This window comes from Cydia strobilella, chromosome 26 (assembly GCF_947568885.1).
Source record: "Cydia strobilella chromosome 26, ilCydStro3.1, whole genome shotgun sequence".
NCBI classification, from domain to species: Eukaryota; Metazoa; Arthropoda; class Insecta; order Lepidoptera; family Tortricidae; genus Cydia; species Cydia strobilella.
The window spans coordinates 8,375,957-8,391,410 of NC_086066.1; the positions used below are offsets into that span (position 1 = coordinate 8,375,957).

The window sequence follows — 15,454 nt, forward strand, 5'->3', positions numbered from 1 at the left end:
TGCGGCCGCAATCGGCCGTCTGTAAACACTTTCATTCAGTCTTTTAAAATTAGTGGAACGCCCTGCCCGAGTCTGTGTTCCCGCATGAGTACAATCTGGGGCTCTTCAAGGCAAGAGTTAATAGGTATCTCATAGGTAAGCGTGCTCCACCGTAGACCGCATCATCACTTACCATCAGGTGGGATCGTGGTCAAACGCCTGCCTATTCATTTTTTTTTAAATATGGCTTTAGTCCAGTGGGCCCATTTCGCCAGTATCAAGGTCTTTAATAGGAGCTTAGCTTTTATACGACTAAAATTGTACGGTTAGTACAAGACAGTGTACGGTGATTTCATTATCTCTTGTAAAGCGATAGACTTTAAGCACCCTCCACACTCGTACGCGCATCACGGCGCAAAGCCGCGAACGCGATTGTGGAGCAAGTTTTACAAGAAACACGTGGGCTCAGCCGTAGACTTCAAAATGGTGGTTAAACGTGCTTCAAGATTAATTCCCCATTCACTGCACATCACCACATTCATTTACTGTATAATAAGCTATCGATAAAACACTTTAAACAATATTCATGAGCAAAAACAAAGGAATTGTGACGTTTTCAACCAAATAGTACCACATTGTCGCTTGTCATAAGGTTGATTTCGAATTGAATCTATATGGAAATAGCGCCTTATTGACAACCGACAATAAGTACCCTTTTGGTTGAAAATGGCACAATTAATCAATAGGGTAACTATCAAGATGGCGCTCGGACCGGAAGTCCCCGGTCCCCGTAAACCATGAATCTAGTATAAAACCATGAATCTAGTATCTAGTATAAAACGAATTAATTAGGCATGAGTGGTGGGGGGAACTGTCAGAACGGGATAGTCTTATGTATCTTTCAGTAGGAGTAGCAGAGAAAGCATTTATAATTTAGCATTTTTAATTTTTCACAGCTTTTATGAGCCATCTTGCTTGATCCGCGATAATAATTATTATTATTGATTGTCCTTGTTATATGGTTTATGGTGGGCTACAAATCTTCTCGACCAATCATATTGTCATATTCCGTCATATCGCTGGCCAATCTGACGCGAATTTAGAGTCGCCGAGATGAAAGAAAAAATCACCAACTTGTAACCAAAAAGTACGGAACCCTCTGTGGGCGAGTCCGACTCGCACTTGGCCGGTTTTTAGTATTTGTTGTTATAGCGGCAACAGAAATACATCATCTGTGAAAATTTCAAGTGTCCAGCTATCACGGTTCATGAGATACAGCCTGGTGACAGACGGACGGACAGTGGAGTCTTAGTAATAGGGTCCCGTTTTTACCCTTTGGGTACGCAACCCTAAAAATATGACCATGTGTCTTATACGTGCGTTACCCTAAGTGTGCCATTTAGCTTAAAATATAATCCAATTGATGATCAATGAAATCATACTCTTTTTTACAGATCTTCCGGAATCTACTACCTGCAGACCAATGATGCCGCGCCTTTCTCTCGAGGCTAAACTTAACATTATTTGAGGCATTTTATATGAAAAGGGACCTTATTGTCGATGGCGCTTACGCCGCACAGCGTCGCGCGGCATTGTATTTATACCGGAGCATCGTTTATAATGGCGTAAGCGCCATCGACAATAAGGTCCCTTTTTATAGAAAATACCACATATTAGGGGAAATCTTCCCAGATCGACTTAGCCCTAAACTAAGCAAAAGCGTGTACTGTGGGTGCTAGGCGACGATATTACATACTTATATACATAGAAAACCCCCATGACTCCGGAACAAATATTAGTGTTCATCACACAAATAAATGCCCTTACCGGGATTCGAACCCAAGACCATCGGCTTTGCAGACAGGGTCACTGCCCACTAGGCCAGACCGTTCATCAAATATCAACCTTAAGGGTCTCCCTTTATATGTCGACGCGGAATCGGCAAAAGCAGATAGAAATGACCTTTATGTCTGTGCAATACGAGCGAAAATCTCTTCATTCGACTCGGCTCGCATCGGCCGATGCCTCTTTCGCTCTTATTGCGCAGACAAAGGTTTTTTCTATAAGCTTTGGCCGATTCCGCGTCACTTATAAGACCATTAGGAGTTCGCTGTAATAATAACTCAATGAAGTAATTAAGTTTTTTTTTTATTTTTAACACTTTTTAAACTTATAGCGAGGTCTATAGTTCTCAGAGCCACTAGTTTATCACAGTAGCACAGAATAAGTAATAGTATTATCATACAGAACGGCCACGCACCGCCTCGCCCCGATTCGAATTACCTCGCCCCGCGACACCAGATTGACGGCCGTTTGCCGGCCGCTCAGTACTGTTTGTAAGCAACTTACTCACACTATGACGCATGATGCGTGTACAGACGTGCCGTTCACACATAGAAACGCAAGTGGTTTTTGATGTATAGCGTGTCCACCCTGTGACAGTAGTAACATTTACCGGGCGATGTTTCATCTCATGAGTCCGTAACCGTCCTTCCCGATTCCACTTGTATGTAATCACTGTAGTTACATTTCAAGAGGCTTTCACCTGTATGTATTATCTCATGAATCCGTAACTTTCGTTTTGCACTTGTAATCAACTAATCACAATAGGGATGATGACACATGTTGAATTTTATAACAAAATCTAGTAAAACAGATAGCGAATGAGCAATTTATGACAATAATGTGGATATTAAAATAATATATGGAAATGATAAAAAATATAGGATTTTAAAGTTTCAAAAAGGAATAAAGTAAAGATACCATTCGATTCCTTGCATGTTATCAAAACAAAGATTGTATTGCAACTATATGCATAAACGCAATATTTCACTGACAAAATCGCAATTTTACTTATTTTCCATACATTCAAGATGGGCTCTCAGTGACCTTGACGTCACGTTCGCTTATCGTTTTGTTAGCAGAGTTTCGCGAGTGAAGTACGACTGTCGGACTTTGACTATCATTTCTGACTTTTATATTGCTTTAATGCAATGCGTCCCATATAGGCATTTGATCCCGAAAACAAACCTGATCGATTGATACCATTAATAAAAATTTGTCATCAAGACTATAGTCCAAATAAATAAAATAAAAATACAAGAAGCGGCCTGGGGACTTCCGCATTCACATCTAATGACAGTGGCCATATCAATGCTTCTTAACTTTAACTAGTGTGTAGATTCATATGTCTCTTTAAGTGTGCCTTCTGCCTGCACTTGTATTCGCAGTAATTACACTGAAAAGGATGTTCACCCGAGTGTATCATTTGATGTCGTCGTAAACTTGTTTTGTTAGTGCACTTGTAGTTACAGTTACTACAATCAAAACGCTCAGTGTGTATAATCTCATGAATCCGTAAGTCTGCTTTTTTTTTGCACTTGTAATCACAGTAGTTGCAATTAAATGGTTTTTCACCTGTATGTATCATCTCATGTATACGTAAGGAGCCTTTACGATTGCACTTGTAATCACAGTAGTTGCAATTAAATGGTTTTTCACCTGTATGTATCATCTCATGTATACGTAAGGAGCCTTTACGATTGCACTTGTAATCACAGTAGTTACATTTAAAGGGTTTTTCACCTGTATGTATCATCTCATGAGTCCGCAAGTTTTCTTTATGACGACACTTGTAATCACAATAGTTGCATTTAAAGGGTTTTTCACCTGTATGTATCATCTCATGAGTCCACAAGTTTTCTTTTTGACGACACTTGTAATCACAGTAGTTGCATTTAAAGGGTTTTTCACCTGTATGTATCATCTCATGAGTCCACAAGTTTTCTTTATGACGACACTTGTAATCACAGTAGTTGCATTTAAAGGGTTTTTCACCTGTATGTATCCTCTCATGTCTACGTAAGGAGCCTTTTCGATTGCACTTGTAATCACAGTAGTTACATTTAAAGGGGTTTTCACCTGTATGTATCATCTCATGAAACTGTAAGGATCCTTTTTGATTGCACTTGTAATCACAGTAGTTACATTTAAAGCGTTTTTCACCTGTGTGTATCATCTCATGAACCCGTAAGTGTGCTTTTTGTTTGCACTTGTAATCACAGTTTTTACATTTAAAGGGTTTTTCACCTGTATGTATCATCTCATGAGTCCGCAAGTTTTCTTTTTGACGACACTTGTAATCACAGTAGTTGCATTTAAAGGGTTTTTCACCTGTATGTATCATCTCATGAGTCCGCAAGTTTTCTTTTTGACGACACTTGTAATCACAGTAGTTGCATTTAAAGGGTTTTTCACCTGTGTGTATCATCTCATGTCTACGTATGAGTACGTTATTGCAGCTCGTGTAGTCACAGTACCTACACTTGAAAGGCTTCGCGCCACGGTGTGTCATCTCAGGTTTCCGTAAAACTGTTACGAAATACTTTTTATCTTTGTGTAACGTTTGTTGACTTTGTTGATGTTCTAAAGCATCGTTCTCTCGGGTCGAGTTACTCGACGCTCCTAAAGGCAAGTGAGTGCGTATGTGTTTCACCAAAACCGACTTGTTCCGGAACCGTTTCCCGCAATGGTGACATTGATAGCTGGCGGTGGTGATGGTGAGGTTGCGTGTGTGTGCGGGCTCGGCGGTGTGCGTGTGTGTGTGCAGCTTGTATGTGCGGCGCCCGACCCGGCAGGAGCGCCGCGCCGCGTCCAGCAGCACGCGCTCCAGCCTGACCGCGCACGAGCGCCGCCGACCCGACACCACCGCTGGTGCTGTAACAATTACATAAATATTTAGCTATAACTAGTGATCTGTCATTTTATATCTAAGGCCCCCAGAAAAGCCATAATGTGCAATTGTATTTTTCTCATGATATTGTTCGATATCTGTTTAGTGTACCTAATAAATAAATAAATATTATAGATCATTCTTACACAGATTGACTAAGTACTACGGTAAGCCCAAGGAGGCTTGTGTTATGGGTGCTCAGACAACGATATATATAATATATAAATACTTAAATACATAGAAAACACCCATAACTCAGGAACAAAATATCTGTGCTCATCACACAAATAAATGCCCTTACCGGGATTTGAACCCAGGACCATCGGCTTCCCAGGCAGGGTCACTACCCACTAGGCCAGACCGGTCGTACCTAATAAAGTAAAATAAAATGAAACAAAGTTAGGTGAGGTTAGAACTGCGATCCCGGAGAATCGAATACAAACAAAAAGGTTAGGTTACTTTAGAGCTGGGACTCAACCCCTCCACCCCCTCAGAATCGAAAAAGTTAACTTACATCAGCAATCCCCATAGAATCGAATATTTAACAAAATAATATCTAGAAGAAAATTCAAGATGGGAGCCATTTTTAGGGTTCCGTACCTCAAAAGGAAAAAACGGAACCCTTATAGGATCACTCGTGCGTCTGTCTGTCTGTCCGTCTGTCACAGCCTATTTTCTCCGAAACTACTGGACCAATTAAGGTGAAATTTGGTACACATATGTAAGTTTGTGACCCAAAGTTGGACATGTAACGTAAATAAATTAATTTTAAACAGGGGGGTCACTTTTGGGGGGTAAATGAGAAAATTAAAAAATAAAGTTTGTCAAACTATATCGTGTTATATATTAAGTGAAATAACTCATTGTGAGAACCTCAAATATATTTTTTTAATAATTTTAAGATAGCCAGTTTAGAAGTTATTCTAGAAAATAGGCAAGAAATGACCATTCCCCACCTTTATCTCCGAAACTACTGGGTCAAAAATTTTGAAAAAAATACACAAAATAGATCTTTACCTATAGATCACCGGAAAACCTATTAGAAATGTGCAGTCAAGCGTGAGTCAGATTTAATTACTTAGTTTTTGATCCTACTCCTACGGGTTTTTTAAAGACATTAACATAAAAAATACATTGTTTAAATTGTGTAATGTACGGAACCCTTGGAACGCGAGTCCGACTCGCACTTGGCCGGTTTTTTATTGCACTCTTGACCTCATATTCATAATAAAGGGCCTCTCGGATCCTCAGATATCGACGACCGGTCTGGCCTAGTGGGTAGTGACCCTGCCTGTGAAGCCGATGGTCCTGGGTTCGAATCCCGGTAAGGGCATTTATTTGTGTGATGAACAACAGATATTTGTTACTGAGTCATGGATGTTTTCTATGTATTTAAGTCAGGCGCGGATCCAGCCCTCAAAAAAGGTTGTGGTCACAGCCACCCGAAAACCGAAAATCGGCCAAGTGCGACTCTAAGTTCGCTCATAAAGCAATTATGAGTCATGAATGACTTTTGAATTTGATTACCTATTTCCTTTTTCCTGCGCATCAGGACTTTGGCTTTGAATTAATTCAGAGCTGATTTCGTCCAATTAAATAGTCAGTTTTGATTAAATTCCAAATCAATTTCAATCAATCTTTTTTTTTGTTTCCTATACTAGCCACAGCTAGTAAGCCAATAGGGACACTAAACTCGGGGTGTCTTGGCGGTGTCTCGGAAATTGTAGTGTGACCAGCAAGTGACATGCACCAGGCGAGACTTAATTTACAACTACTGAACCGATTTGATGAAATTTCGGCTACTTCAAATGATATCAAATTAAATTAAACGCTAGTATACATTTTACATTAAATAACTTTATTTACAGTTAGATGCTAAACCGAACCGCATTCTACTCTACATTGAAATGAATCTTAAATGTAGGTATACGAATTTGGTAAGCAATTATGTTTGCTGTAAATTATTTCTCATTTTGAGTAATTTGAAAATAGGATGTTGAATTTTATCTTTAAAAAGTTATTACCATGTTTTGCACCAATCATAGAGGTATGATTGGCGGGTAGTCGGGTAGTCTATTTTTTTTTCATAACAAAACTTCTAAGATCTTCATAAATATCCTTTGACATCCATCAAGTTATTATACGTACATGAACTAAAAATAGATAATTAGTTTAATTTTTTTTACTTAAATAGAAATTAAAGATAATGATCATGACTGATGATTAGTAATATAACTACTCCTTTTTAACCAATATAATTCAGACAAGTTGGTTTAAGTAGGAACTTTAAAAAAAAATATAGGATTTTTTTATGTAAATAGGTATAGTGCTACAACACTATACCTATTTACATTCCTATAAAATTTTATTATTAATTTGTTTTGTTATTGTAACGCGTCTTATAATAAACAGCAATTCTCTCAAATCTTAAATCTAGTAATTATTGCAAAAATAAATACTACGTGCAAAAATTAATCAGTGGTCTGCTTCATACATATTTATTTGCAATGATTCAGTTTTGCACCACTCTCTTTGTTTACAATAATTTTTTGCAAAAAAATATTTGAGCCAATCTGTTATATACTTCTGTATACAGGGAGTCATTCGTATCGAGGTTATGAAAAAGTAAGAATTTTACATTTTAGCCTTTTGCGTTAGTAAATAAATGAATAAATATTATAGGACATTCTTACACAGATTGACTAAGTCCCACGGTAAGCCCAAGGAGGCTAAGTAAAAAATCATAAATGATAGACAGCTAATTTGTGGACTACTTAGTTGTCAGAGCTTTTCATAATCTATAAGTTGCATTAAAAGCAATTAAGTCATGCTAGACTATAATCAATATATATCTATTTATTACATTTATTACTAAGGTACTACTTTTGACTCAGTTTTACACCTTTACCTACTTTCCAAAGTCAAATTTGAATAGGCTTAAGAACTTAAGATAAGAAATATTTTATGTTTATACCGTATTTTTATTAGTTAATTAGTACATTTCTAAATAAACGAATGTGCTATACTTCCAAAAAAGTGTACGAACATTTTACGTGACAGCTGTTCCATACAAAAATGAACTGTCATAGGCATCATCATTTTACGCGCGAGGTAACGAGGTATAACTGTGGGAGCACCAAAACGTAAGTTTGATTTTGCTATTGAAGTATATACTTAAATTACAAATTCAAGCTTACGTTTCTTTTTTGCGAAAACGTTGATTATTTGATCTATATCTAGGTTCGTATCTTTATGTATATTCAGGAGAGCTAGCCCGGATAACCTTTCCTCTGCCATTGAGGCCCGCAACCAAGATTTTACTCTGCGAAGAGTAGAAAAAGATCTCTCTGCGGTAGCAACGCTAACCGGGAGAGTTGCTAATATTTGTAAAAACATTTTGATGTTAGGGTACAAATCTTAGATAAATAAGTAAGCATAGAGTACTCCATATACCAGTTTCCTTACTTAATATATAGTATGGTAAAGTTTGAAAATTACTAATAATACATACGTATTATGAATCATTTTTAAACTCCCTTGAACCTAATACTTAGTAAACGTAGTTACGCTTAGCTGACTTATTTCCCTATAGTATGAGGTATTCCATTACTACTCAATCGACCACTAAATATGTAGGTAAATTATTTTATATTTGACTAGGTACATAAAGAATCTACCCAATTAAATTTTTTAAATCTAAATGTTCAGTCGAGATAGCATGATACGCCCCATAAATATATACCTATTGCACAGCTGCGTGAGTAGTTGTAGGATTTAATTTTCAAGATATTTACTTAGTCATTGACTAGAAGACGCCAAAAAACCCCCTCAAGAAAACAAATCACACACAACACGAAATATCATAGGTACAAATAATAAATCGATAAACAATGTAGGTAATGAATATTTTATTGGATAATTTGTAACTTTGTTTTATTATAAAAGTAATATACATAGAGTAGCTTACTTACACGTCGAGAAACAATCAGAGCGATAAATTGCTCTGATTGTTTAGGTAAACCCTGGCCGAAATGACCAAAAACAAAGTTAAAATAAAGTTACAAATGATATATAGAGTAAGGCATTGCATTAGAGCGGTAAAATAGCAATAATTTCATTAAAATAACTTACCATTGTGTCGAAACAAAAATCACACTAACAGCTATTTTACCCTGACTGACATTAACAAAAAACTTTTCAAGAATGGCGGCTTGCCTCGGAACTTTTGGCATTTTGGCGGGAATCTACATGTGCATGCATACAACTCAATACACTCTTGCTTTTAAATTAGTAGATCTGTCTATTGTCTATGGTCTGCGCGAGTGCGCGCTTCCAACCAGTAGTCATCTCTTTTTTTCTAATACATATTCATGCGCCAAAAAGAAACAGATAATATGTTGTAAAAATGTGACAAAAAGTATCACCATTTTTGTCTATGGCTCTTTGCTGCGTTCCGAATCACGCACGATTCATTGTTTTTATTTTTTATTTTATGAAGGCCTATCGATCTCAATATACCGTGAAAGTGTAAAAAAGGTTGTGGGCATGCCCATCTTGCCCACAACGGTGGATCCGCGCCTGATTTAAGTGTTTGTACAAGTATTATATATATCGTTGTCTGAGTACCCACAACACAAGCCTTCTTGAGCTTACCGTGGGACTTAGCCAATTTGTGTAAAAATGTCCCTATAATATCTATTTTCAAGATAGCGGCCGGTTTTGTCCAATTTTGACGTTAGAGCGTATTCACATTGTCCGATCCGATATCGGATGTCGGAAGGAAGTAAAATGTAAGATTTATGTGTTTCTCTGTATTTGTTTATGCATTTAATCAATCATTATTAACAAAAAATGACGAACAACGCAAAAAAGGCGGAGTTAATGCCAATGGCACTCTCCTGCAGCTGTTTTTGTCATAAGCACCTTCCGTCATCCGATATCGGAAAGAGGCTTCTAATTCAGCCCTGTCGGAGCCCCCCCGTCAGCTGTCGGACCGATAATAGAATAGAATAGAATAGAATTTCATTTAATCAAGTAGGATTTTACAATCTCTTTTAAATCGTCAAAAGTACATTACAACTAAATTAAAAAATAAATAACAGCTTACAAAATACAAAATTCAACAATTAAAATTTCAAATACAATACAAATACATTTCATAATTTATTCATTTACTTATAGAAGGCAATGCATCTTTATCATTAATATACTCTTCGACTGTGTAATATGCCTTATGCAGTAGACCAGATTTAACATATTTTTTAAGTCCAGGAAATGGTAAATCCAGTGCCTCCCTTGGTAACTTATTGTAGAACTGTATACACTGTCCTAGAAAAGATTTCTTCACTCTCTTCACACGAGATCTAGTTATTGCTATTTTGTGATTATTTCTAGCACTGTGCATTTTCTGAAAGGTTTCTACATTTTTTTGAGCATATAATATGCAGTCATATATGTATTGTGATGCCATTGTTAGTATATTTATTTCTCTGAAACGTTCTCTTAATGAAACACGTGACCCTAAATTATATATGTTTCGCACTGCTCTTTTTTGCAATACAAAAATGGTTTGTATATCGGCAGCTTTACCCCAGACTAGAATTGCATATGACATTAGGCTGTGGAAATAGCTAAAATACACCATTCGGGCTGTTTCCACGTTAGTTAGTTGCCTAATCCTTCTGACTGCGTATGCTGCCGAACTCAATCGGTTTCCTAGAGAAGATATATGGGGACTCCATTGCAAATTTTTATCTATGGTCAAACCTAAGAAGAGAGTCTTATCCACCATTTCTAGACATTCATTATTTATATAATATACTCCCACTAGTAATTTTTACATTAGGTAATGTGAATCTAATCCACTTCGTTTTTTTGGAATTCAACAGCAAATTATTAATTGTGAACAAATTTGAGACCATATTCATGGTACTATTTATGTCTGTATAGTCTTCAATATTTCGACTAACTTTAAAAATTAAAGATGTGTCATCCGCGAATACCACAATTTCACAATGATCTTTTACAATACACGGAAGGTCATTTATATATACTAAGAATAAAAATGGGCCTAAAATTGACCCCTGGGGCACTCCTAGTTTAATAGCAGCGGATTCCGACTGGGTTTCATTAATCACAACCGTTTGTGTTCTGTCACTGAGGTAGCTTGAAATTAAGTTAATAGCGGTATCAGATAACCCGTAATGTTTAAGCTTTAGTTTTAAAGTCAAGTGCTCAACACAGTCAAAGGCTTTTGACAAGTCACAAAAAATTCCCACCGCATCACTAGATTCTTCCCATATGTTATAAATATGCTTGATGAGCACAGACGCAGCATCAGTGGTTGATCGACCTTTTGTAAATCCAAATTGACGATTATGAAGAAGTTTGTTTCTAGTAAAATATGCTTGTAATTGATTTAGCATGATTTTTTCGAAAATTTTACTAAGCACGGGTAGAATAGATATTGAACGAAAATTTTCTGGGTTAGTTTTTTCTCCAGATTTAAATAAAGGTATGACTTTACTGTATTCCATTAAATTAGGAAATACGCCCTTGTCAATACAAGAATTGAAAACAATACATAAATAAGGTGTGATTATTTCAATAATATGGCCTATAGATTTCATTGACATGCCCCATATATCTTCTGTGTTTTTATTGCTTAGAGACTTAAATGTTTTATATGTAGTACGTGAGTTCACATAGCTGAATTCAAAAGTACTGTCATATTTCTCCAAGGAGGCACGGAGAAAATGTGCAGCTTGCATTGCAGATGATTTGATCTCTCTGGTAATATCACAAGCCATATTCGAAAAATAATCTTGGAATGCGGCAGCCACTTCCATGTCAGAGTTAATTAATTTGTTTTTACATTGCAACTTAAATTGACGATCAATAATATTTGTTTGTGTGCGTATGTGTAGGCATAATGCTTGTTATAGTTTGCGTGACCGCTAAAGACGGCGCCCAGGCACGGGTTTCATTAGATAATTAGAGTAATCATACGTTTAACTATAGTACAGTAAAGCATTCTATGATAAAAAAAGAGATCTTGTCATATTTCGATGTCTTAATCTGATGATGATATTGGTGATGGCTGATGACACAATGAAGTGTCCATTTCTGAGGTTTCCGGAAGCAATTAACAGTTGTAATGTCGAGTTGTGGTGTGTTAATAAAAACTACACATTTCATTTTATAGTAAAAACTACAACTCACCATTGCCTGAGACACCAGGTCTGCCCGCTCCCAGATCCGCGCTTATAGGCACATGAATGTGCACCGCAACATGTTTTATCAAATCAGATTTCAAATCAAATCTCTCGCCACAAAGATCACACGTCGGTTCTTTATCATAATCAGGTTTATTGAATATTTCCTGTTCGTTACCAGAGTCTGTGTGGGGTGGCGTGGCGGTGTCGCTGGGGGCGGTCCCTCTAGGCCGGTGGTCTCGCGCGGCGCCGGCGTGGCTCGCGAGGCGCTCGAGCCGCACGGAGCAGTCCCGAGCGCGCTGTGCCCCCCCACCTCCCCCACCCCCCGCGTCACCCAGCGCCCTGCCTACAGACAATAAATGACCTTCACTGTATTGGGAACCAGGGACCGGCCCGCTATCCCTTATCGGGGTTTTATAAGGGTATTGCATAAGGCTTAACTCACCATACCCTTTGCCAGACGAAACCCTTTGTTTTGGTTTTAAAAACCCTTATATAAAGCTACCACATTTGAGTAATCGGTAGCCCAAATACCCTTACAAAACCCTTATCATCCGCTCACCAACACCTTGCATATTGCTTATAAGGGTTAGCCTTATAAAGGGCTTCCCTTTTAGCATATAAGCGTGCTAATTTAAGTCGTCTACCTTGTTCATAAAGCATACATTACTTCGAATCCGAGCGATCGTCGGCGGCGACGGCGGCGTTCTTTGACTAGGCACGTATTTTCTTTCCTTTTCATACACTACCGTAGATATATACTAATCCTGTCTCTTTCACGCAAAGGGAAACCTTTATAAAAAGCGCTTAAAGATAAGGGTAACCCTTATTAAGGGCTAGCCTTATTTTTGGTTAGCTTTTCGGTAAGGGTTAGTCAAAGGTAAGGGTATGAATGGGCTTGCAGTTCAAAAGGGAAAGTCTTTAAATGTGTTAGCCGTGTTTAAGTGTCGCCCATTGAAAGGGTTTTATCGCGGAAAGGGTTGTCCGGTCCCTGTTGGGAACATTCATATTTAATGCAGTTTGTAACCATAAAGAGTTTTGTATATTAGTAAGCTGCAGAGATAACTGATCCCCTTGCATAGAAACTTGTTTGCAGGGGGGTCAGTTATATCTGCAGCTTACTGTACATGTTAAAGAAAAAATTAACATGACCCCCTGCAAAGAATTTTCGATGCAAGGGGATCAGTTATCTCTGCAGCTTTCTGTACATGTTAAAGAAAAAATCAACATACTGCGAACCACCAGAGCAACTGTGGGGCGATGCGGGCGCTCCGGCCCCAGCACGAGCTCGTCCTTGACCACATGCTCTTTGTACAGGCCGGCCAGCATGGCTGCCTCGCTCATGCCGCACCCGTCTCTGCTGTCCGAGCACTCCTCCTTCACACACTCCTCTTCATCCACGCATTCTGCTTCCTCCTTAACAACTAAAACATAATGCATTATATAATCAACAAGATGCTATGACATGGAGCACCTGCAGGAGCACCAAGAACAAGGGTAAACTCATCTTATAAACAGTGGTTTTTATTTTAGTATCAATCAAAATTAAACCATTGTGAGACATATTTCAAAATATTTAAGTCAATACGGTTTCACTTAATATTATTTTTAGTCGCTAAAAAATAAAATGAAAATAATAGTGAGTGAAACCATATTGATCTAAATATTTTAGTATTAGTTTGAAATAGAAATCAAATATTTATTGATGAACTGTGTTTCATGCATAACAAGTATAGTTTAAATATAAACAGACTAATTGCCTGCTCAAAATGTTGCTAGTCCATTCAAATACCACTTAATGATTCAGTCTAAAAGCAAATTCGTGAGTTACAAACTTCAAATTCATCAGTTTCAAAGTTTGTAGTACTTGAAATTTTCGTGTAACAATCTGTTAATTAACAAAGAGCGGTGTTGCCCAACACAGGCAAATTTTGCTTACCGGGCAGCACTATCCCCTACCACAGAATAACTAATAGTACAGAAAATTCACTCCTTCACAAAAGTCAGATTTAGGCATAAAATTATACCTATGCTCGCTGCTTGCTTGCACAAAATTGAAACTTATAATACTTTATAAACACCTGTATATTTTACGAAAATAAATAATTTTAATTACAATTTTAATTTAATTTGATTCGTGACTGTATTAGTGAGTCGGGCTAAATTTTAGAAAAAAAGTATAAAAAAGACAAGGTATTTTGAAAATAAAATGAACTGAAATTGTATTATTCTAGAAATAATTTTAAATATGTAGAATAAAATTAAACTAATTAAACTAGAATCATACAAGTCATCAAATTTTTTATTTTATTTTATTTCCACACATACAATTATCATTACAGGATGAACCCAATGCGATAATTTAGCAAAAAATTTATCGTAATCATAATAGCCTTTATTGCCGAAACTAAAACAAATACAAGTGATAAATACAAAATATCCAAGACAGTAAAAATTAAAACTAAGTATTAGGCCTGTTTCACGGTTCACCCCGACCATGTGGTGACAGATGATTTGATGGAGTTATTGCTTCAAGTATAATTGCCTTTTTGGGCTGTTGAAAATAATAATAACCTGAGGCAGGAGCAAAGCAAAAAAACACAAAGGTAATATATGTATTATTGGCCGGTACTGTAGATCATAAAATAATAATAATAAAATAATATTTCAGCCTATATACGTCTCACTGCTGGGCACAGATCATATATCATTCGCGAGATCATATTACTTGAATTGTGAAGCAACTCTCGTGAGGGGGTTTTTAATCACAGAACTATATGTTTGTTATAGAAGTAACTGTGAGTAATGTTATAGTGAGCTCACCGTGGTCACCAGCCCACGCGGGCTCCTGCCACTCCTGCTTCACGCGCGCCATGCCGCCGCCCGCGCTCGCCTCCATCCCGCACAAAGCCACACGAGGGCTTCTAATAATTACTGCGCAAACAACTAGACAAAAAGACACAATGTTCTCACCGATCGCAACAGCGATTAATAAAATAATAACAAATAACCACGCTACAAGAGTAAGAGTAACAACCGCAATATGCGAAAGCGAAAGCTGACAGCGTCAAAACTGACAAGTAAAGTAAATAAAGTTATGGCGTCTGCGTCTCCAAATGGTGCCGCCTGCCGCCTGACATTTGTTGTAATGTAAAGGATCCTCTACACTCATGCCCGAATCGCGGCGCGAGTTCGCTAATCAGCGAAATAGACTCCACACTCGCGTTCGCGGCTTCGCGACGCGTAGTCTGTAGCGGGCCTAGGTCTGTAGAAACACAATAAACCTTAAACCGCCTCCACACTCGTACGCGAATCGCGGCGCGAACGTGAGTGTGGCGTCTAGTTCGCTAATCAGCGATTCGCGCACGAGTGTGAAGGGGACTTTAAGTAGGAGCAACGAGTTAATGTATCGCAAATCGCTTACGATTATTGGTGAGGTTTGTAGACACCATTAGTTTTAATAGTATCTACAGACGGGTGCGCCGGACCGCGACCTTGGAGCGGTCAAAATATTTCTTTCTCGCTCTCA

At 37.8% G+C, this 15,454-nt stretch overlaps 1 protein-coding gene across 1 annotated transcript; it reads right to left on the reverse strand.

The window, feature by feature from the left end:
• Window positions 1-2,905: 2,905 nt before the first annotated feature.
• LOC134753081 (zinc finger protein ZFP2-like) lies at window positions 2,906-14,824 on the reverse strand. The gene is made up of 4 exons (XM_063688844.1): window positions 14,749-14,824; window positions 13,158-13,349; window positions 11,933-12,271; window positions 2,906-4,695 (listed from the first exon to the last, which is right to left on the reverse strand). The coding sequence occupies exons 1-4, from the start codon at window positions 14,822-14,824 to the stop codon at window positions 3,146-3,148; spliced, it is 2,157 nt and encodes a 718-aa protein (XP_063544914.1). The 3' UTR covers window positions 2,906-3,145.
• Window positions 14,825-15,454: the final 630 nt, after the last annotated feature.